This window comes from Miniopterus schreibersii (genome assembly GCF_964146895.1).
Source record: "Miniopterus schreibersii genome assembly, chromosome: 10".
Taxonomy (NCBI): Eukaryota; Metazoa; Chordata; class Mammalia; order Chiroptera; family Miniopteridae; genus Miniopterus; species Miniopterus schreibersii.
This window is the reverse complement of record NC_138110.1, coordinates 11,985,765-12,010,744: the sequence shown is the minus strand read 5'-3', so window position 1 is coordinate 12,010,744 and position 24,980 is coordinate 11,985,765. Positions and strand designations below refer to the sequence as shown.

Here is a 24,980-nt window from a genome sequence, read left to right as displayed (position 1 = left end):
TGATTTAAGATTATTTCCTTAGGATGCATTCTCAAAAATAGGTATATGAAAAGGTACAAACAATTTTTAAGATTTTTAATACACACTTTTAAGTTACTTTACAAAATTGTTGTAGCAGTTTATACTCTAAAGTAATGTAAATGTTCCTGGTAAAAATCAGCTGCTTAAAGTTGTCTGAAGCACATATTCCATTAAAAGCAGTTTGACACTCATCTAATTTACACAAAAATGTCCTTTATTTTACCTATGCCTCTGAAAGATTTTTAGCAGTTCACCAATGTGACCATATTTTGGTTGAAAAATCGAGCTTTAATCAGTTTATCTGACACAGAGGCATAAAGAAGAGTATAAAATGTGGTCTGTGTCCGACAGGATAGAGAAGAATTACACACAAAAATATGGGGGGAAAAACAACAGGGTTGCTGAACTGGGTCGTTAAGTGCTCTGAAGGCTCAAGGGAGAGGAGACTCAGGGGACTGCAGTGGCTGGGAAAGGCAGGGCAGGTAGTTACACCGTCAGACTCGGGTAAATACAGATGAGGCGAGAAGGGCCTTCCAGACTGGGAAGATGGGATTTACAAACAGATCATCGTAAATATTAGAAAACGAAGAGACAGCAGGCTAAACTTTGCAAGTGCTGCAGACTGTATTTGTACACTAAATTCTGATGTCCCATTTCCTTATTTGCATTCAAAGACATGAGTCCACATTGGCTCATATAATGTTAGAGCTAGAAGAGACATAGCTCAGCCTAATACCTCTCATATCCTACATTCTGCAAGGGAGGAAGTGGACATTAGCGAGGGCTTAGAAAATTTATATGCTCATTTCCAGGACAGTGCTCTTTCTACTGGGCCCTACACTCAGGTACACCACATGGGAATCTGACAGAGACCATATTATTTAATGCATAGTATTTATATGTTTACACACACAGCATTCTTACAGAGCCAGAGACAATAAGGGGAGGGAAACACCAGATAGGAATGATTATGTAGCTATAAGGAGGTGACTGAGTTTTGAACAGCTTCAAAGTTTAGTCCCATACCTGTATTAGGATATTTTGCAAGCAATGATTAATGGTAACTATCTATCGGAACTATTTGTGTCTTGCATACATAAGTATATTTAAAGAAAACCCACAAATAAAATCATCAGATTAATCAAACTTTTTCTTGAACCCTTACTAATAGAAGTAACCCATTAAATTTTACAAGGAATTCAAGAAGTAAGGATGTAGCCCCAGGGAACTCAATTTAAGCTGAGGAAATAAAATACAGACTCATATCTACAGGTGGAGAATTATTTGATACGGACAGCTGTTATATAACTTCTGTTACCTAATCAGTGTCGCACAAAGAGAGAGCACTCAGTACATATTTGCTAAATGAATGAATGAAGGAGAGAAAAAAGAGCATTTCTGGTGGGAGAGCCATGGGAGAACGGAAATTTAAGCTTGGTCCTCGAGGATGGTTAAGATTTAAAAGAATGAAGAGCAGATAAGAAATATTCCAGACAAGAAATTAAACAGAAGCCCAATGTGCTTATTCTTGGCAAGTTAGATAAACACATTATCTGATCACTAAAAATTAACTTTCCAAAATAGATAAATGTGGTATAACCAGGCATGTGAACATACATAGCGTAAATTTAACACTATACCTCTCCAAGAGGTAGCTTTAGGGCAAGAGAAAATAAAAGTATTCTGAAAGAATACTTTTTGAAAAGTAAATAAACTGCTTGTCCTCCAAAAAATAAACACAACTAAAGAAAAACCAAACTCTAAACACATTTCCCCAATGATACTGCTATAAACTAGAACAGTCAGGAATGGCAAATATACCACTTGCTGAAATGTCTAAGAGATATTAATGATTAGTCATCACATAGTCAAAAAAAATACAAAAAAAAATACTGGTGGATGTAAATTCTCTCCTGGTGTAAAAGGTCCGTAAGTTCAGTTCTGCAAGGGGGCAAAGGTGATGCGAGTACACACTGATCACTCACTCTGAACACAATACCTTTGCCCCAAATAATCCTCTGCACCTTTTAGACTGAAAGAATTAGTTATTATTCTAGGCACTAGTCCCAAAAATATAAAGGCTTTCTTTCCTCTCTGAAGACTATTAAACCACAAGACATGTGCTACTGACAGATGCAGAGCATGTGTAAAGAGTTTTTGTTGTAATTATCTTTCTCCATTAAAAGCATTTGTTTTTTGAATGAAAAGAGGCTTAATAGGTATTGACTCTAAACCCTAAAACCTGTTTGTAGATGTATGTAGTAGACATACAGTAACATGGTGTAAAGGACAGGAGGTGGGGGATGTGTTTACACACCCTATAAATGGTTAATGAACCCTTTTATTACAAGGTAAATGAACCTGTGTATGAACCTAAGCAGTGGTAAATGAACCTATATGTAATAAGGTTTCTATATTTTGCGTGAAGTGGAAATAACATCAGGCAGTGAAATGTTAAGGATGTATACCATATTCCCATAATAATCAGGGGTTGTGGGAGAGGGGATACAGGGGCAGGATTACTGGGATGACTGAGGGAGAAGCACCCCCAAACTACAGTGTATAATATATGTACTCTGCGCACCTATACGCCTGTGTACACACCTATACACACACGTCTGCACACACACATACACTCTCAGGAAAAGAATGGAAATGAATTGTATAGCATTTACCTGTAGGTAGAATTATGGTTTATTTGAAATTTTTTATTAATAAAAATTTTAATAGTGAATGCATGTGGTTTTTAGAGTCAGAAACATGGTAAATTTTATTTTAAACTCTTTGTGTCCTTGACTTGAAAGCATTTCACATTATCTAGATGGTATAATGGTTGAAAATGTACTTGTGGAGTAGCCAACGAGGGTTTGAATCATGTCTTTATCACTTTCTTGATTGAGACCCTGGGAAAACGGCTGAATGTCTGGGTCTCAGTCTCCTCGTTGATAAAATGCCATATACCTGAAGAATGCTGTGAAGATTAGAAACTGTGTATAAAGTGGTTAGTACAACAGACCACAACCTAGTGCTTAATAAATGGTCTGAGAGCACACTGTTTCCGTGGCTCTGTTTAGACAGACGTAGGCTTTGCTATGGAGAAATGATTCTTTTCTCCTGGCTGCTGTTTCTCTGCTCGGTCTGACTTCTTCAAGTCACCAGAGTAGGGACCACCCCAGCCAGCAAGGATTAGGTGGAGGTGGAAATAATCACCGCATCTCTTTGCATTATTAGAGCTGCTCTACGTTTGAACCCTGCAGTCCCTGCACAACCCGACTTTTAAGGTCTCTGCCCAACTTCACAGGCAGAACGTGCTAGAGAGGTGAGCTGTGGCGTGGCCATTGCCAGAGCTGTCCCAAATGGGGATCAGAAGCTAGGATGATCCCACACTGGGGCTTCCCTCTTTGCCGTGGGACATTTAATGCTTGTGAGGCCTTGCAGCCAGAGGGCGAGGTGTGGAAGCGGAAAGGGTGCTGGGGGAAGGATTTTGAGAACTGATAAGGTCTATGTGGGTCTTTAGCACCATGTCCTCATTTCTTCCAAACAGCTGATGGCCTGACTCACCAATTGAGACTTATGATGAAAAACCTTTGAGGTTAGCAATGCTGATGGAACATTTTCAATACAAACATTACGTGTAAGAAAAAGAAACATTAAACCTGAGGTTTGATGGCAAAATAAATATCTTTGAATATTTCAAGTATAGTCAAACAATAAAACCAGTCTTCTGATGGATAGATAAGCTCTGAGATAAACACGGCCAAGAGTATTGTTTAATTCAGGTTATGTTTGCTTCTCTTGCATCCACATAGTTCCATCATAATTGGTTAAAAAAGTGAAAAATAAAACAAATATTCTTCTACATTATAAGCGAACTGGGTTTTAATTGATTAGTTTTAAATGAATTGAAGAAATTCCTCATTTATTTAACATAATTTAAACATATTTTTTGTTTTAAAAGTCAATTTTTAAGTTAATTAAATCTTATATAGCATCAGTTTTCATGGGATTTAAGTAAGAATTTTTAGTATGTATTTCTCTTTACATAAAGGTTTCTAATCAGCCCTCTGAAGTTTACAAGTAACACTTAAAATTTTATAGTTTATTTTTTTTAATTCTTCCAAACAGATTTTTTCCCCAAGAAAGATTAGTATTCTTGAGATGGTATTATTTAGATCTAAATGATGATTTACATTTACATGGTGTATAAATTAAAATGAAATCAAAGAAGACAGCAGGCTGCTCAAGTCACCATATATAGGCCAGGATCCAAGAAAGTGGTATTTGTTTACCTAGAATTGATAAGATTCAGGGTAAGTGACCCTCCAACTAAACTGACAAGGGACTGATAAACCAGAATGTCAGTGTATTTATTTACAATGTGGGATAGCCCTTTCTTGGGAGTGAATTATATATCTCTATTCTCCAGGGTATCCGGTCTCCCAGCATTAAGTATGGGAAGCTGAATTGCTAATCAAAAGATTGTTGGATTCTGAATCAGAATCACAGGGTGAAAACTACATGGTCTCAGAGATTTTTCAGGAGGGTGGGAGAAGAGTCCAAAGAACCAAGTCTTCTCCAGGACAGCGCCTGTCTTTCTAGATGGGAAAGCATGTCCACCAGATGTTTTACAATGAAAAAACATGTCCACTGCTGTTTATGACGAAAAGTCTGCACCAGTCTTCAATGCACAGACTGTCCGTTTCCCTTACTTTAGATTACAAGCAGTCTCCTTAAATCCCTTTTGAAAGAAGGGAGATTTTAAAAATTAATTAAGATAATTTAATTATGAGGTACTCCACATGGGACACCATCCTCCTAGTACTTCCCCGTGATTCCGTGGAATTCAGTTCCAGAGCAATTATTTTGTTCCGTTCCTTAGGAATGTTTCTGACTGAAGGTGACCTTGCTTGCATTTGGCTCTGTGCCAGGGCTCTTCAGCACACACTGACAAACTCACTCCCGGGAAGCCTTCTGACTCTGCAAGCCAGTACACTGATTCTAACCAGGGCTGCTCTCTCATTTATTTGAAAGGCCAATATATTGGGGTAACAAATGCAGAAAGCCAGTTTTCCATTAAGCTTCCATGTTCCTTTTACATATCTTATTATTCTATTCATCTGTAGTTCTATAGGGATCTTGATTAATGTTTTGACCCATTTACAAAACTATTTAACCAAGCTTAAATGTGTTAAACTGCATTCATAAATTTAATACATTTTGTTTTATTTTTTTATTCATCCTATGGATGTGTACTTGTGATCTTCATTTTCCCACTTTATTTTTTAAAATGTTTTTAATGATTTTTAGAGAGAGGGAGAAGGAGAGAGAGAGAAACATTGATGTGAAACATCGATGGGCTGCCTCCTGCACACCCCACACAGGGGATTGGGCCCACAACGCGGGCATGTGCCCTGATTGGGAAACGAACAGGCAACCTCTCAGTACACGCGATGACACTCAACCAACTGAGCCACACTGGCCAGAGCTTCACACTTTATTTTGAAAAAAACATATAGTGCACCTACAGATAGGTGGAATAATGTCTGCCCATAAAATCTTCACCTAGATTTGCCTATTGCTAATATTTTGCCACATTTGCTTGTCTATGTATATATAATTTTTAAATTAAAAAGTTATAAATATTATGACATTTCAACCTTCGGTGCTTCAGCATGGACTAGTTGAAAACAAGGGAATTTTTCTAAGAAAGCATCCAAGAAAGTTAGCACTGATAGTGTAAACACGTCTAATAACAAGTCCATATCCAAATATACCTAATTATCCCCAAAATGTCTTTTAGAGTGTTTTCTGTGTTTAACCCAGGATCCGATCACAGATTATGAATTACATTTGGTTGTCATGTTTCTTCGGTTTTCTTTCATCTAGAACAGTCCCTTGCCTGTTTGCTTTCATGACATTGACATTTTTGAAGATTGTCTCATAGAATGTCCCACGGTCCAGATTTGTCTTATTTTCCCATGTTTAGATCCAGTGTAAACAGTTGGGCAAAAACACTGCAAGTACTTCCAATGATATCCACAACATGAAGAATATTAGATTGTTCTGTTATTGGCAATGCTAACTGTGACCACATGGTTAAAGTGGCATCTGTCAGATTTATCCACGTAAGAGTACCTTTCCCCCCTTTTAATTAAGGTGTTATTTTGAAAACATGTGAATGTTTCCCTTCCCAACAACTTCTCATGCAGTGGTGAAAATGCCTCAATCAATCATTACACTTGGTGGTTGTGAAATTATACTTTGCTTCTAAATTTTTGGTTGGCACCCCTCTGTAAAGCACAGCTTTCCTGCACCCTCATCCACACCCTTTTCCTTGAGGACCCCTATGGACTTGGGTTCTTTTTTTTATTCACTGGTACCATCTTATTCTTTCTGATACTCAGATTCTGCCAGATTGGCCAGTGGAAGCCCCTTCATGTAGAGTTTATTGGCTTGTGTGTCCTCTGGGCATATCCCAACCTTTCAGGATTTCTGAACCAATTGGCAAGAAGTATGGGCTCTCCTAGTTGGGTTATTAATCAAGATCTACCCACAGAGCTGGTAAAGGTATCCCTCAAGCCACAGGGTGTCTTTGAAAGAAGGCTGGATACTTGGGGGGGAAAAATCAGCCTTCTATGAAGGCAAAAAGATGATGGGTTTAAGCTGGGTTGACAATCAATAGCTCACCAATAATTTGATGTAAGCATGTACTTAAAGAAGTATATGAATCCAGCAAATTCCATTCTGGAGAACACTGCTGGAGCGGTGACTATTTTTCTATCAAGCAAGCCAACTTTCCAGGACTTCAATCCCACCTCTCTGCAGGTCCTTAGACCATGTTGTCTTTTGGGGGAGACAGCCCCTCCCCGCTTTTAAACAGTTAGGCAAGAGGTCTATTTGCAGACATGCCATAGAACCAGGCAAGTGCCTAATGTCATCCAGTTCCTCAATTTCTAACACGAGCCAGTAGCTTGAGGATTTTCCAAACCAACCCACTTTAGAATCAAGTATTTTTCTGGACAGGCTTCAAAGATTTGTTGGGTTTTAGGGTTTCTCCAAAAGTTTAATGTACAATCTGGAGAACTTGGGCAGCCTGGTCAATCTAAATCCCTAAGAACCCTTCTGACAAAGGAAGTACAACTCCAGAGACTCTGAGTTGAACCCAATGGTAGTCTTCCAGAAAAGGTGGCATACACCATAGCTGGGCATGGATTCCCAGCATATCAATGGGAATATTGTCACAGCATCAATACTTACTATTTCTATCTCAAATCTGTCTTGTAGGGTGTTTTTGTAACCTTACAAAAACTTAAAATTTTTTAAAATATGCAATTACCTTTTTCCTAAAGTTGTATAGCAAGGAATAGCATACCTGTATTGTTTTAACACCTTTAGGAAAGCTTTTAAACTATTGGCAATTGGCAAGAAGTATGGGCTCTCCTAGTTGGGTTATTAATCAAGATCTAATCTTTAAAAACAATTTAAGGGAGCATTTGATATCTTGATTCATGGCAATTGCCAGTTTTGGCTCAAATAAACTCATAAAAATTCTCTAAAAAATTATAAACTTAATATTTAATCTCTCTTAAATGTATGATCTAACCAAGCAAAAATATGTGATCCCACTGAACAAACATTCATTTTTGAGGTACCTAAAACCCATGACAATTTAAGTGATCAAAACTACAGATGGTGAGTGCAATGACATCGGATACATATTTTCCTTCCTCCTTTCCAACAGCTCTTAATTTTTGGCGGGGGACCCACATGATTCCGAAGTAGCTGACTCCACTTCTCTGGTTCCAGTGAAATTACTAGGAATGGGCATGTAACCTAAGCCATTTCAGTTAGAATGAATCTCAGGACTAGTCTGGGTTGGGACACAGATGTTTTCTCTTCCCTGCTAGATATGAACAAGGATCCAGGTGACTCCAGGAGCTGTTTGCAGTTACTTTTGGTTCCTGGAGTGTTATTCAATCATCTGTTTATTCATCAAACATCTACTGTGTTCCAGATACCGAAATATAAAATTGAGTAAGACATGATCACTGATGTGAAGATATTTATATTCTAATGGAGGAAACAGACAGGGAAGTGTAATGGAAAAGGAAGCAACTAGGTCAACATTCCCAAGAGACAAATTCTTGGTATGGATCAGATTGGCTGCTTTTGGAAGTGGAAGTGGCTGTATCTGGGTATTCTTTTTCTGGAGTTGATATCATTATTAGTCTGCGCTGAATCATCCAACTAACTGTGGTTTCAGTGAAATTTCTTGCAGTAACCCAATTGCAAAAGGGAAGGTCTCGCCAATCCTCAATCACTGGCTACTGTCTTAATCCAAGGTATAACCTTAACTTGTAAACAGTGTTCTGGCTACATATAAATATTTGGACAGTAATGTCAATAATAGCATCCTCATTGTTAAAGAGGCAGATAAAACAAAGTATATTGAATATGCATTAAATATCATCTAGGGACAAGAGGCAATAGAACTTTGTGCCCTTAAAGATGCCTTTTATGGAATATATCCCTCATGAAAGATTCGGGTACATACACCCTACCATTACTACAGTAACACTATCTGGTCCATCTGAATGATTACACAGGCAATAAATAGGTGGGCCCAGTGGGAGGAATATCTTCCTAGGGCATTTTATTAGAATCTTCCGGGCAGTTTTCCCCAACTAAACACAACTACACCTCACCTTGGGATTTCCATCTGGGCCCCTCCCTGAAAAGCACTGAAACAGTACATTATTCTTACTGAAAGTGTTCTCTCTCACCTATGTTAGGGTGGGAAAAGTATTGAGGCCTAGTCGCGTGAGTTGCAGTATGGAGAGAGAGCTCTAAAACAATGCACTGGAGAGTAAAGAGCAAATTGTCCAGCTGATGGCTGACAACCAGAATCATAAAGTCATGTATATATGTCATGTATGTGTAGGAGCTTTGATCACTGCACTTTCTAACACTGGCTAAAGATAGAAGTACAGAAGTCATCATTATTGATTACAAATCTGAATTCTGACATAAAATTTAGGGATCAAGTGTTGTGAAGAGTTCATTCATACCATTGGCTTCTTGTTGCCAAGGAAATGTAGACTTTTTGCCTGGATCACATATAAAAATCACCTCAGGGGTAAAATATTAGCTTACTGCACAAAATATCCTGATCTAGACAGGTGACTATGGACCTGTGACTATCTAGCAAGAGTAGTATTATTAGTTGCCTAAAGTATTTCACCCTAAGCTTTATAAATGTGGGAAAAGGAGAGAGAGAGGGTAGAAGGTTACAGGGCAATTGAGGTTAATAGCAAAAAAGAGCAAGAATTGTTAACAAGTCTTCACAAAATTTTCTCCTGATTGTAAGCATTTCTACATTACACCCAAAGAATGCAAGGCAATGGCAAATTACATGAAAGAATGGCTTTTAAACAGTATTTTGTCAATCTCAAATGTGTTGAAAATAATTCTCTGTCTATTTTATAGAAGAAATTGACTTAGGCTTCAGTTCAGCCTTTTACTAAATTATAAATTAGCTTCTTAGGGCATCAAGTTTTGTGATAAGGAGGACTCGGCATAGGCTCTCCCACAACAGACATCAGACATTTCAGAAAAGAGTAACGACGTGACCCTTATTTTTTTACATACTCCTATCATGTAGCTGTAGTAGGACTTCTTAATTTAAAAACATTAAGGATAGCCCTGGCAGGGTTGCTCGCTGGTTAGAGCGTCCGCCGGTGGCCTGAGGGGTCCCGGTTAGATTCAGGCCAAGGGCTCGTACCCCGGGTGTGGCTCGGTAGGCTGGGCGCCCTCCCCTGCACCAAAAGGTTGCAGGTTAGGTCAGGGCACGTGGCGGGGTTGCGGGCTCCATCCCCCGTGGGGGGCGTGCAGGAGGCAGCAGATTGATGTTCAGCGATGTTTCGCTCTCTTTTTCTCTTTCTCTCTAAAAATCAATTTTTAAAAATCTTTAAAAAAAAGCAAAAAAACAAACTACCCTATTTGCCCTCCCCCGTCCCCCAATAGCCTCATTCTCTAATCCGCTTCAAAAAATAAATAATGGATGGTGTGTGTGTGCGTGGGGGGGGGGGGGCTTTGGCTAAACTGTCGTAGGAATAATTTCCAAAGAGCGTTACACACCAGAGGCAACGGCCGGGCCAGAGGCGGCCAACCCAGCGCGTCCGCCCTCCGCGCAGAAGCAGGGCGCTCCCTCGGGTCAGGCCGGCACTGCCTGCGCCTCTGGGCCGCGCGTCCCCCCCTCCGCAAGGTGCACCCCGCACTCGGCGTGCGCGCCTGCCCGGGATTAAGGTGTCCGGGGGCCCCCCAACCATGGCCACAACCCGGCCTCCCGCCCAAGGTCCGCGATCCTCAACCCTTGTGGAGTTGTGGTGGGAACGATCCCGCTGCTGACTTCCAGAAGGCCGGCCAGGCTGCGGAGGACAGACAGAGCTCCCGCCCGGGCCAGCGCGCTCACTTCGGAGGAACACCCGCTCCCCGGACGCGCTCGGCGCGGCTGCGGAGGGAACACGCAGCGCCGGCGGAGATGGGGCGGTGGCCCGAGCAAGGAGGCAGAGCGGGGGAACCAGGACTCAAACGCGGGGCCAGAGCCCGCGGCAAAGGTGACACTCCCCGCTTCCCTCCTCTCACGTGCGCCTCGCGCGTTCTTCGCCGCCCCCCGGCTCACCTGGCCCCCGCCCCACCGTCCCACCCGCGTCCTCCCACCCGCGGCCAACAACCAGACCTTAAGACCACGCGGAAACTGCCGGGAGGGAGGCGGCCGGGCAGCAGTTGGGCGTGGCTTCTTAGAGAGAGGCGGGCCTGGGGGCGGGGAGACCACGCAACCGTCGGCTCGGGCCGCTGATTGGCTGAGGTGCCTGCGCGAAGCCCGCAAGCGTCTCCACCCGGACGAGCCGCTCCTCCTCTTCTCCCAGCTGCTCGGTCCGCACCGGCTCGCGAGGGAACCGCTCCGGCGCCACCGCACCCGACAGTGAGGACGACGGGACCGAGGGAGGTAGAAGGTGGACCCGCTTTCTCGCTCCCTCCGGTACCGGGGCTCCCAGAGCCGGCGCGGAGCCCAGGGGGAGGAGCCGCCGCGGGCACGCCCCGCCTCCGGCCCGGGAAGACGACGCCAGCGACCTCGCCGGCCGGCCGCCGCCCCCTTCGCCGGCGGAGACCCGCCCCTGACCGTCCCCCGGCGGCATGGAAGAGCCTTGTTCCTGACCGCCGCGCCGCGCCTCGGCCCCCGCCCCTCCTCCCGACCCCTCCCGCCCGCCCCCGCTCGCATGTCCCCGCCGCCTTAGCCGAGGATGCTGAGGATGAAGCTGCCGCTGAAGCCGACGCCCGAGGCTGAGGAGCCCGAGGCGGATGCGCGGCCCGGAGCTAAGGCGCCGCCGCGCCGTCGCCGCGACTGCCGCCCCCCGCCGTCGTCTCCCGCGGGCCCGCAGCGGGGCCACCCGCCGCCGCCGCCGCCGCCCCGGGGGCTCGGGCCGCCTGTTGCTAGCGGGGCGGCGGCGGCGGCGGCGGGGGCGGGCATGCCGGGCGGCGGCGGACCCGCGGCCGCGCTGCGCCAGCAGGAACGGGTGTACGAGTGGTTCGGGCTGGTGCTGGACTCGGCGCAGCGCTTGGAGTTCATGTGCGGGCTGCTGGACCTGTGCAACCCGCTGGAGCTGCGCTTCTTAGGCTCGTGCCTGGAGGACCTGGCGCGCAAGGACTACCACTGCCTGCGCGACTCGGAGGCCAAGGCCAACGGCCTCTCGGACCCGGGGCCCCTGGCCGACTTCCGAGAGCCCGCCGTGCGCTCGCGGCTCATCGTCTACCTGGCGCTGCTGGGCTCGGAGAACCGTGAGGCCGCCGGCCGCCTGCACCGCCTCCTGCCCCAGGTGGACTCGGTGCTCAAAAGCCTACGCGCGGCCCGGGGCGAGGGCTCGCGGGGCGGCGTGGAGGACGAGCCCGGCGAGCACGGCTCGGACGGGGTCGGCGAGGAGGACACCGAGAAAGACGGCTCCGGCCCGGAAGGCAGCGGCGCCGAGTCCCGGGCCGGCGATGGGCTGGGCTTCAGGGCCCAGGAGGAATTGCTGCTGCTGTTCACCATGGCTTCGCTGCATCCGGCGTTCTCCTTCCACCAGCGGGTCACCCTGAGGGAGCACCTGGAGAGGCTCCGCAGCGCACTCCGTGGGGGCCCCGAGGACGTGGAGGTGGAGCCGTGCAACTTCGTCGGCCTCAGGGCCCAGGTAGGGCGCGCGAACCTCCCGGCCCTCGCGGGGCAGTCACCGCCCCGGCAGCCGCCCCGGCCTGGGTCTGGGGCACCATTAGGCGGAGCCTGACCTCCCTGCGCAGGTGGCTCGGAATCCCCACCCGGCGTCCCAGCCTGGTAGTACTAGTCTTCCTTTTGCTGGGCCACCTCGGTTCCACTCACCCCCCCGCCGCCTCTACCCCCGCATTCACATGCACCCGCCATAACAGAATGCTCTAGAAGTCTCTTCCGTAATGGAGTTTCCACGGAAAACGTGGAGCCCTGAGCCCGAGCCGTGCTCCGGGATGAAGGGCCTCGGGACATTTTTGGCTTTGAGCATCTCTCCGGCCCTAGGTGCTGAGTAAGGCGAAGCGCTAGAAAAGCCGGTGTGTGAGCCGCAGTCTGGTCGTGGGCCGTGCCTTCCCTTTCCCACTGGTGATCTGCTCGCACGTTTTAAAGCTCTGCCTTACTCCTTGGCCAAGTGTCCTAAGGCGCGCCCCCGGCTTGCTGCCCCGTCTTGAGCACAAAAGGGGCTCTTTTTGCTCAGTGTGTGCCTGTATTACAAGGGATCGTAAGGTTCTTTTGGCTCCTGTTCAAATAACTTGATTTCCAGAAGAAATCTTAAGTGCAGACCTGCGAATTGACTCAAATTAGTTTGGTAGCGCTGCTTGTCTGGGTAAGGAACCTCTCCTAAGGCTATACCTTTATCTCTGGCATAACCTGCTTTCTAACGGGCTTGAGTAGTGCCTCCAGATTTGGGTCCGAGAATATTTGTTGGGCCTTTACTGTACGCATAAGTGTTTTCTAAAAAGTTATTAAAAACCAAAGTGTAGTAGACGAGTGTCCAATGAGTCACTTGTTGCAAACATTAAGGAAGATGAAATTTTTATAGAGCCATGAAAACAATTTAATAATAATATAGGCCCCATATAAAGCCCTTGAGCATGACAGTTTAATGGTGGAGAGGAGAGGAGGTTTCAGTTAGAATAAAAACTATGTACAATAAGAATTTATTTTCATGGTTCACAAGTATTTAAAAAGTACTAATTTGTATGCCCTTACTTTTCAATTTAGGTGGTTTCCAGGCTGGTATACTGGAAGAGGGGCTTTGCCCCCTCCCCGAAAATTAATTTAACTCATATATTTGCTATCATTCAATGCCCTAGAACTAAAACTGGGCACCATATTTATCTAGTGACTGTATGGACTCAATACCCATAGAATCAAGGAATTGGGGGGACCAAAGATATTTAGTGCTAATCTAGGCAGAGCCCCTCCTTTTTAAAAGGCGGCTTCTGGGAAGTGACTGACTCAGTTTGAGGATATAGTATCAAACTCAAATATTATATCAGATATAATGTCTAATACTCTTGGTGAGCTTGAAATTTTATCTTAAAATGTTTATTTGCTGGTAGCATGCAACTGTAAAATGATGGTAAAAACCCTTTCAAATTCTTAAGAGTACTCTCTAAAATAATTCAGGGAAGTTCTATATGCACTGCCATTTATATTTCATTTTTAAAAAATTTCTTGTTATAGTTTATGTCGTAAAGATAACCGTAGGTTGTAGATGAAAATGCTACAATGGAACCGTTTATATCATTACGTTCATATTACAACAAGGGTAACCGATTTCAGATTTAACTGCTAGGAGTCTTTTTTCCTTTCCCCCTTTTTCCTTTAAATTTTGCTTGTTATGCAAGTGTTGGAAGGCTGGTGACTAGACAAGGCGGAGATGCGTGCAAACCAGAGTAATGAGATTTTTATCTTGACTGCAGTGAGTGCTGGGAGGAGTGGAGAAAGCGAGGCTGGGCATGCTGCCATTAATTTCGGCACATGGTTACTTGTCAGGAGTGCCCAGTGCAGTGGCCACGGGTTGAAGTGGGGGACAAATCGGGATGTACGTACTACAGATGGCGCCGAAGGTTATTTCTAGACACTAGTGTGTTCTACTTTTTTCTCCAGTAGTTTACCATAACAAGTCATTTGCGTCTCATTAAATTGTTATGAGCCCGCATTTTCTGCTTGTTAGCGTGAACTCCGGGTCCCCCAGCTGTGGCACGCTCTGGCCTTTAAGGCATTTCCGCTGCTGTTGCTCCCAAGCTGTCACTCGGGAGGCTGCTGACGGGTGGGTGCTGACGGTCCCCAGTCGCTGTAGCGCGGTCCAGCTGTTCTGGACCTTTTGCCGAGCCGCCCGGGGAGGGAGCGCTCGCCTTGGCGTCTTCAGGGAGGCGCCCGAGTCTCGCGTGTCCGTCGCGCATTCAGCGCCGCAGCTCGCTGAAGGCCTGGCGGCCACTCGTGGCCTGCACCCGCGGAGGGCCTTCGGGAGCCTGTCCCGCGGGGCTCCGCCCCTCCCCCGCCCTGCAAGATGGCGCCTGCGCGCCGCCCACGTGACTGCCGCGCCGGCCCCGCCTCCCGGGGGGCGGGCTGAGGGTGGGGCTCGCCCAGGGGTGTCCCCTCGGCTGGCTGGGCGGGGTGCGGGGCCCGGTGCAGAACCACGCGGGGGGTGCAGTCCGGGAGTGCTGAGGGGTAATTCAGGTGGCAGCCCTGGGACTAATCTTTTAGACACGTCTGTAACTTTTTAATTGCTTAGGAATCACTGTTTTTCCTGCTGTCTCAGTATCATCCTTACTGAATGGATACAAGTAGAACTAATGTTTTTATTTTTTTGTATTAGAGAAAGAGTGGACTAGCCCAGAATAGTGTTCCTGGCTCTTTCAAGACTTGTATTCAGTGCCTAATATACAGCAGCTTCTCCTTTAAAAAATTTTTTTAAAAACATGTTTACAGGTATAGCATGTGCTTAATGAGAACGTTCTAATAATGATCCGCTTTCTAGTTGACCAGGCTCAGCAACTGTTTAGTCACGTACAGTGGTTACCGTGTTAATGGCGGAGGTGGTAGGTCCACAAGTTTCACCACTAGAACATACCTACCAGGTCATTTTAGAAAAATAGAGGAAGATTAAACAAGTATATTTATAACTAACATTTCTAGAATTTTCCTGTGTGATTTGGGTGATTTTAGAGTGTATGTTAGATTGGATTGTAGTTGTGTTGGCATGCCTTTTGGAGACTTGTGTATAAAGCTTGTGTTCTTCATAATCGTAGTTGACTGCCAGTCACTTGCATTAAATTCAACAAATAGGCCAGTGGGCAGTAATGAAAATACTCTAATCATGTAATAGGAAATTTGGGCAATTGATGTAGTTACTTGAAAGTTACAGACTACGTGTATAATAGCATAACTGAAAAGACCTGGTTTTAAAAATGGATCCCTTTTTGATTGGGACCCAAACTGTAAATGATGTGTTAGTAATAACAAAAAAAACACCCTGCATAAATATTTTAAAAGGTGATAGCTTTGTTGCTTTTTCATTGAAAAGAGAAAAGACAGCCAAGCTTTCTCTCTTTGAATGACTAAAAACACTCTTTAACTGTTCATGAAAATGAATATTGTAATTGTGGAGACTTAACCCCTATGGAAAAAGCATAGTGGTTAGTGGTTAATATTCTTGGTATGGCTGTATTTCTCTGGAGATTGTGTTTTTAGTACCCTCAAAACTTAGTTGCTTTGCAGGTAGTACTAATGTTTGAATTAAAGGTAGAAACTGATAGATCATCCTGTGTCTTAGTGTTGAGTTCACAAAACATATTTGAACTCACAAAAATTAAGTGGCCATGGGTCCTTTACTTACAGAAATCAGTGGAGTTACTAAAAAAAAGAAAACTGCAAAATCATTACTTCTCATAGGATAGGTTAACTAACTATTTGTACTTGACAGAGCAAGTACCTCAACTCATTTTAATACAGATCATGTATTGGTAATGTTGGGGCCTGAAAAAGAAATTTTTCAAAGACTTTTAACATAAAAGCCCTACTCTAAGATAACTTGAGTGTGTATGTGGCAGCTGGAACCCTAGTGAGACAGACCACTGACTCAAAATGAGAGGAGAGAGGTTAGTGGTTAGAATTTCAGTTATTGTATTAGACACTGAAAAGATGCTTCCTAAAAATGATTTTTTTTAAAAACAGTTCTAAAGCTCACAGGTAATGAATACCATTAATTTGTTGGCCACTGCTGGGAGATTTTCCAGTGAATTTTCTCAAGGCTTTTCCCACTCCTACAGAAGGGATAATAATGCTTACATTAGGATTGTGGGAATTAAATGAATAAGTACCTACAAAATTAATGCCTGGCTCAGGATCTTCAATAAATGTCAGCAATTAAAGGTCAAAGTTAAGCCTTGTTTGGAAGGTGGTGGAAGAGTGGGTACAGCATCTCATAGATTGAAAGTGGGGTCAGAGCTAGCTAGCCATGTCTTTTATGGGAAATTTTAGGTTGGTTTGGCCGCAGCAACTAATAGAAGCACTTCAGTTATAACTGCCTTTTGGCAAAGGCTTTTACAGTATCAGAGTTAAGTAGTGATTATTTTAGTAACAAATGGGAGCTGTTGGGTATCCTCCCCCAGTTACTTACGTTGTCCTGTGCAATGGTTTTCTCAGGTAAGGAGAACTAGGGAAAGTCACATTTATACCTCAGGAGAAGAGGGTTGTAGAGACAGGAAGCTAGTTCTTTCCCTGAAATTAACCAGTGTAATATATATACTTTTTAAAAGCTACCTTTTTGATATTTTGGGGGGAGGGGACAGGAAGTGTGTTATAGAAGCTATCAGAGGCCTTGAGTGATAGCCATGTTTAGTAGATCCCTATACTTGGAGGCCTAAATTCCAGCTCTGCCACTAGCTCTTTGATATTAACCTGGGCGCTTAGATCCCTGTGCAGCAGGCAGTCTTATCTGTAAAATGAAGATAACTGCCTTTTGAGATTGGCATGATTGAATTAATGAGATAAGTTGTAAAATAATTCACATACTATCTTGAGTACGAGTTCTCTGTTGAGAATAATGCTCAATGCATTTTTCTTTTCCCCTAAGATGCAGTCATCAAGATTGTTCTAGCAGTTGTTTTTGGAAATGGGTTTCTCCACTCAATAAAAGGCCATACAGTGTAGTATTTCCTATATTGTTTTCTGTCACCGTAACTCTAAATTGATTGATGTTCAGGAGAGGTGGGTAATTGAAAAGGTAGTATTTGAGACAAATTTATTTGGGGCACTTATTTTTGTTAATACTTACTGACATTGACAAGATCTGGTATGCTACAGATAAAAGACGCCCAAAGAAAAAGGAAAGAAAAGAAAAGAAAAAAGCCCAGCATTTCTCTGAGTCACAAGTGATTAAAATACATATTCTCCCCATACTGGATTTGGGAATGGAGAAAATACATGTTTTTAATTTGGATTATCATTAACTATTATGCAACTGTAATCTACTTAGATTTTTACCCAATTTTCACATTTAGCTAGAAAACTATTCTAGAAAGTTATTTTTCAGTTTTGTTAAGTTACATAATTTTTTGTTAGTTTATAGCACAGACTGGAATCCATGGATAATTAAGGAACATTTTTTATATCTTTTTTATAGATGCTATTAAATTGACTAATATTTAAGCTTATTTAATATTTTTGTCCTTCCTGGAAGAAATACTCAGCTAGTATTTTTTTAAAAAGAGAAACAAAAGACCTGCATTCCCCTTAAAGCAGATGAGCTTCCCTTTTATGGACTCGATTTTTCATTATGGAGGACTGTATGTGACAGCACTCCTTTTACTCACAGAGAATGCTTTGTCACAAAAGCCTCTTTCATCCAGTCTATGTAAACAGTCACTCTAGAAGGGAAGTGCGTAATCGGGTGTTTATGTTACAGGTGGCAGAGCTGCTGGGCACTCAGTAGTCCGTTTCCTTCTGTTCTTCTTATGCTCCAGGGAACATTTGGCCTTTAATTCCCTTCTAAATGTCTTAGTGCATTAGAACGGTTTTATGTTCATTCAAGAAATAATTTGAGGTTGGATTAGGTTTTGAAAAGGTCACTTTGGCAAGTTTAGTCTTTCCCACTTTCAGACTGCTCAGTAGAAAATGGGGGTGTCATCACCATTTATTGTATATGTAACTGCAGTGAAGATGAACATGTATATGAAAATGCTTGCTAACAAGATATGTATACAGATATATATATCAATCTATATATCGATTGTTCAGAGGGTGACTGTAGCACAATTTGGTTGCAGTGGATGAACAGAAGTACAGAAGTTGAAAGAGAATAGTGTAAGGGTTGGGTTCAAAGGGCTTTGAAGGTCAGATGAAAGGGATAAGTTGCCAACAGTACAAATTTGTGTGTGTTTGTGTGTGTGTGTGTGTGCGCGCATGTTTGTGGGCCTGTATGTCTGCCTGAAATGGCCACTGTCACTTTAAACTTAATATGTATGCATCATTGATTTAAAAAAAAAAAAAGTCTTCCAGAGTCATCCAATACTCAATACTACCATTATACTTCTAGTCACTCTCTCATTTGCTTGATAACCTAAATCTTGGCTCCCCTCATATTCTGAATCCATCCTTTCCTCATCCTTGGCTAACACCATTCCCTTTTGGGACTTTATGCTTAGACTTTTTTTTTTTTAAACATATCTTTATTGATTTCAGAGAGAGGAAAGGAGGGGGAGAGAGAGAGATAGAAACATCAATGATGACAGAGTCATTGATCGAGCCCGCAACCTGGGCATGTGCCCTGACCGGGAATCGAACCGCGATCTCCTGGATCCTAGGTCGATGCTCAACCGCTGAGCCACGCCCGGCCGGGCATTATGCCTAGACTTTTAATAGTCATCTCCTAACTGGTTCCCCTGCTTTCAGCCTTCCCATCAGTTATCTGTTGGATACCGCTGCCAGATACATCTTACTAAAGCAATATTAATATCACATTGTATTTCAGTGATGGCTGGAGTCTGGCCACTGATAAGTCTTTGGACTCAAAATCTCTCCCACAATTTCATTTTCATACATCCTACCTTTCATCCAGGGCTGGCTCATGCCATCACCTTTCTTGCATAGTGGTCTCTGGAGTTGTCCCTATGCTGGTCTTCTCTTAAGATGCTTTGCCACCTCTGAATTCCAGTATCACGTGTGTTCTGCGATATAATTTTGATACTTCTCCTATAATTCTTTGAATTATTTTTAACATATAAAATTGACCTTCCCTCCTAGATTTTAAGTTCCCCAAAGGCTCAGACATCACATCTCATTTTTTTGTTGGCGTTGCATATATCCTGAGTGCTCAGTCAAAATTTTCTGTGCTTAGGCTTTTCACATATAGCTCTGAAAAATGCCAATATGATAAATTAAGAGAAAATGCATTAGGAGTAATTTTTTGGGGGGTCTTTTTTATAAACCTCTTTTGTAAACCTTTGCAGCTGTATATCATAAGCACAGTTGTTTTGGAAATAATAAAATGAATTGTTTCTTTAGGTAAAGAGCGTGGAACAGTATAGATTTGAACTGAGTCTTCAGTAGGTGAATGCTGAATAATTGTGCTTATTTGATTTCTCTTCCAAAATCAGACCACTGGTGCTCCCTAAGTTACTAAGCTTTGGAGGGGTGCATAAATTGGTGCAAACCTATGGGTGATTCTTTGATAGGATGGAAAAGGTCATAAATTACAAACTCTTTTATTATTATTTTGGCAGTTACCTGTAGTTGTCGGGTGTTGATCTTCAATTTATGATTTGCTTGGAGGCGGTAGGAGTCAGATGCGGAGGTGAGATTGTACTTTGCTTATGATCAGAATGTTAAAAACTTTAGTCACTGAGTGAACAATCTATAAGAGTTGGTGGAATTTTTATGTTTCTTGTTATGAATGTCTAAATTAGAGTAGTAAAGAAACATAACTTTCCTGCAGTATAATTGATTTTTGTTTTGGATATCAAATGATTGAAATTCACTAGGTTAGTGATCTTAGAAGGGACAGCATGGTCACATGTGAATCAAAATGCTGTAGCATTTGGAGAGTACTTCCTGGAGAACCGGGTCATCGTACTTATAAAGAGGTTGCACAGTGGGGGTGGTGTTGAGTGGTTTTGTTAGTTTGGGGAAGGTGCCTGTTCTAACAGGTGGCATTAAGCACAAGTTCTAATGCAGTGTTTCCCAACACTGTAATATTTACCAACCTATAAACCACTTATCATCAGGGATCCTTATTAAATCTTATAATTTCTTAAAACTTCAATTTCAACACAGTACCAGGAACATTTCTTCTTGCCACTAGGAGTGAAGGTAATGACTCTGCAGCAGGAGCCAGAAGTCCCAGTAGTTCCCTTGGCTGTCAAGCTTCTTAGTCCAGGACTCACTCCCTACCAGGGATCCCTGCTGGTCCCCTTGCTCTCATCTCCAGTGGGGTGGAGCTGGGAAGGAGAGGACAGATAGGTCATATATAAGCTAGGGAGGAGAGACACACCCTCTCTTGATCCTCTTGTACTCATGTTCATAGGTGTGTTCTTTTCACCTCACCCAAAAATATCCTGACAAAGTAGGGATTTAAAGATTTGGGGGCTGCTAGCCCAGGGATGTAGCAATTTTTGGTTCAACCTCCTAAAAGAGGAGAGCTTCTCCCTTCTGTGGTAGGAGAACAGAAGGTTGGTAAAGAAGCACAGATGCTGGTGCTAAAGAGGGGGGACCCCAGCTTTGGTCTAGGAGGGAAGCCATTACCACTCTCCTCTCCAGTCTAGACCTTTGTAGTTTTATGGTCCAATGATGTATATTTTCTGCCGGACCACCTGTCAACTACAGGTGGGGCTGTTCAGGTTGAAATAGAAACAGCAACGCCAGTTCTTGGGTAAAAACTGCAGTCCTCACTTCTCTTTTGTTCTCTATTCCCCTCTTCCCTGTAGGCTTCTGTATCAGCATTCTTTGGCTGGATCTTCCCTAATCGTGCCTCTTACAAGTTCAGTTCTCTAGAAAAGACAATGACATCTACAATTTTAATGTTTTTATTTGTAATAAATTCATAGAGTTTCCAAAATACATAAAAAGTTACAGCAATGAGTTTCCCTCGCCCATCTTGTTCTACCCACTGGGTTCCAGCCCCCCCCCCCCCCCCCAATAACTACTGTTCACAAATAATCAGGTTAAGAATAGCTCAGATAGCTGCGACTGCAGTGGCCTGGTCTGGTCAGTGGGCTGTGATAGGGAAGAGTATGTGCGGATTCAGTAAATCATCTGGCCCTTGGCACCACGTTCAGTAGCTAGAGTGCATTTAGCGTCACTTTTAAGAGAGCTCTGCTGCTTGGTCTTCTTGAGTCATCTTCCCTCATTTCCGATTAAACTAAACAGTAAGTTACATAGGAACGGTGTCCGTGATCATAGCTAAATCTATATCATGCTGTTTCTGAGCTGTTGATTCATTGGTCCCCCTTCCCTCTGAACTGTTGTATTTGTTTGGTTGGTTGAGCACAACTTTAATACACTTACCAGCCATGTTTCTTCTCACACCAGAACTTGCCTTTCATCAGGTGCTGTAGGTGATTCAAGGCCTTACTTTGGGTTGGGTTGTGCTATTTCATTGAGTAGAGATGAGACAAATGTCCGCTGCCTTGACCACATCCTCTCAATTAAAGAGACAGACAGTAAGTAATTCTTAATTTTTCCTTAGCATCTTCCCTCTTCTTCTACCAAAGTGGATAAAATTTGACATCTCAGTAATGTTTCTAATGAGTCATTTTCTAACATTCAACACAAGACTTTCTATGAATCTTACTTAAGTAACAGCATATGCTTTGGTTGTAGCCCTGGTTATTTAAATAAGAGAATTGGAAATCTGTAACTGTGTAACAAGTTACCCCAAAATTTAGTGGCTTAAACCAACAACTATTTTATTATTATTTCTCACAGTTCTGTGGGCCAGGAATTTGGACAGGTAACTAATAGTGAGGGCTGTTGGTCTCTGCTCTGGGATGTCTGGAGACACAACTGGGGACTGGAGGTGCTTTCTCCCTCCCGTCTCTCTCTGTGGTCTCTCAAAATGTAAGAGGTATTTTAAAATTTACAGTCTGCATCAAAGGACTAGAGGAAATATAGAGAGCATTGTTAGATGAGCTAAACTAAACTCCATCTAGACCTTCGTTAGAGTAAAATGAGGCCATTGTGTTTGACCTTTGTTCTCATGGTATGTTTTCAAAGAAGAGTCTTTTTCAGACTGTCCAGCCACTTGATTGTTTTACAGACTTTCCTACATTTAAGAAATCTCAAGTATGTAATTGTGATGGATCTTCACGTGTAAAAATTAAATCTGAATAATTTCTGAAATGAACAAGATGTCCAGCTCACTTGTGTTATCTGACACGTGGATTTTAGCTAACCAGGAGCTCAGAGGAGGCTTGCCATAGGACTGAAGAAGCTTTGCTCAAATGAGTTGTAGAAAGGAGGAGCACACACTAATGTTCTTTGCGTCTTTGTGTGTATTTTTGCAGGCTTAGAATTTTTTAACTTTGTTGTCTTAATCCAAGCAGAGAAACATTCTCCACTTTTCACTGGGTCCTAACACTTTCTAATTGGTCTTTGTAAATGCCAATTCTGGCATGACATCCGTATTGCATTTTCATGGAAATCTGAACTGGGTACAGAAAGTGGGTATAATTCCTCTCTATAAGATTCCATTAAACCAAAATTCTCAGGTTTTATGGTGCCCTTCCCCCTCAAAGTAAGGGAAACAGCAGAACTGACCATTTGCTGTTGGGACCAGTAAACTCTATGATTCTGATCTCTGTAGCTTATGAGGCCTTAGAGTACATTTTTATTAAAATTAATAAAATTTTAAATTTTATAAATAGTCTCTAAACTAGTGTAGGTGACTTTATAGCATCGATACATGCTGAGACTTGGCGTGGAAAAGAAAATTTAATTTGCAGGTATTTCGTGGGTTGATGAACTTAGGTCCTTGAATAGAATCAAACTCCATTTTTCTCCCTAGTTTATTAAACCAGGAGGCTTTTTCTTGGTTGCTAAATTGTGTTCTTAAAGTAATTTCAGACTTTAAAAACTGTGATTTTGATTATGAAGCAAGCCACTTTCTCACGATCACTTAAATATAATATTTGTGGAGGCAGCGTGATAAAATTTTTTAAAGTTTTTATTTTTTATTGTGAAATATATATAACATAAAATTTGCCATTTTTATTGTATAATTTAGTGGCATTAAGTACATTCATATTGTTGTGCAACCATCACCACCGTCCATCTCCAGAACTTTTCTTTTATCCCAACTGAACCTGTATATCCGTTAAGCAAATACTCCCCATCCCCCTCTCTCTAGCCCCATTCTGCTTCCTTTCTATATGAACTAGGTACCTCATATAAGTGGAATCATACAGTATTTGTCCTCTTGTGTCTGGCCGTACTATTTTACATTCCCACCAACAATGCAAAGAGTTCCAGTTTTTCCGCATTCTCGCCAGTAGTTACTGTTTTTATTTTTAGTTTTTTGGATAATAGCCACCCCAATGGGCGTGAAGTGGTGTCTCACTAGTGGTATCTCACTGTGGTTTTGATTTTTTTCATTTCCCCATTGAAAACTATAGGGTTTTGCATATTTTGCACTTATTTATATTTGAAGGTATGTGTAATTTTAATTTATGAACCACATATAAGTATGGTAGAAAAATATTCTATAGGAAATGGTTGACCTAGTCAACTAAACTTCTTCCAGTTAACGCAAGTATTTGAGAGGATTACAGTGCTTTATTTATATTGATTTTTAAAGTACTAAAAGCAGTGTTAGGCCAATGAGGTTTTATTACTTTGTAGTAAATGATTATATGGTCTGGGTTAGGATATACATTGATTGTGTTATCGTTAGAAGAATTTACGTATCCAGCTTTTAAGAATCAGTAATGATGGAAAGTGTCACATGAATGCCATAGTGCTACATGTTTCAGAAGTAGGATGTGGACTTAAGAGGTCTGTGCCGTCGTTCTCATTAAGTTGTTCTGTGTAGACAGTCTTTGTTTCTTGGGTTTCTAGAGGAAGACAGACTACTGTGTAAGGCTGAAGCTTAGCTTCCCAGAGTATCGAATGTGATACTTTATTCCCAGAAATAGAGCTGTCAACTGGCAATTCACACTCATTGTCAGACAGGATGCATAATGAGACAGCAGAACCAAATAGTTTATATTAGGATTCTTGGGAAGTTTAGGCTGTTCTGTTTGCTTTATTTCTGTACACAGTTTTTTTTGTTTGCTTTGTTTTTAAATATATCTTTATTGACTTCAGAGAGCGGAAAGGAGAGGGAGAGAGAGAAAAACAACGATTGGCTGCCTCCTGCATGCCCCCCACTGGGGATGGAGCCCTGACTGGGAGTCGAACCATGATCTCCTGGATCCTAGGTCGATGCTCAACTGCTGAGCCACACCTGGCCGGGCTGTACACAGTTTTAAAATATGAATGTTATTTCAAATTTGTAAAACTGTAATTGGTTCAAGAAACGGAGGTGATTTTGGTTTGAGTAGTGTTTTAAGATTATGAACATGAAGGACAGGGGTGGTGTGAGTTTTGATAAAGAACCATTTTCTTTTTTGGCTTAACCAGTGTATTGCAGTAACAATCCACGCACAACAGTGTTTGAGTTCTGAAGAGCTGTGTGTACATCAGCATGCTCTCTATCCCTTCAAGCAGCAGTTCTCCTAGGGGTAAAACTCCAGTTCACTAACGATTAGCTGAGCAAACCCAGTTAGACTTAGACCACCCGGTTACTGTGAGGTGGTATAACATTAGTAATAAACACATTCTTGTTTAGAAAGATTGGGCATGTGTTGATGATACCTTTTATAAAACTTTTTCCTAG

The 24,980-nt window shown here is 42.7% G+C and overlaps 1 protein-coding gene across 2 annotated transcripts in view; it reads left to right on the top strand.

Moving 5' to 3' along the window:
* The first annotated feature begins 10,852 nt into the window (after positions 1–10,852).
* ZCCHC2 (zinc finger CCHC-type containing 2) overlaps positions 10,853–24,980 on the top strand; it is a 50,858-nt gene continuing 36,730 nt past the window's right edge. For both annotated transcript variants that reach the window (XM_081150361.1, XM_081150360.1), the window contains exon 1: positions 10,853–12,248. In XM_081150361.1, coding sequence (XP_081006487.1) covers positions 11,325–12,248 — 924 coding nt within the window. In that variant the 5' untranslated portion in view covers positions 10,853–11,324. The remainder of the gene's footprint in view (positions 12,249–24,980) is intronic.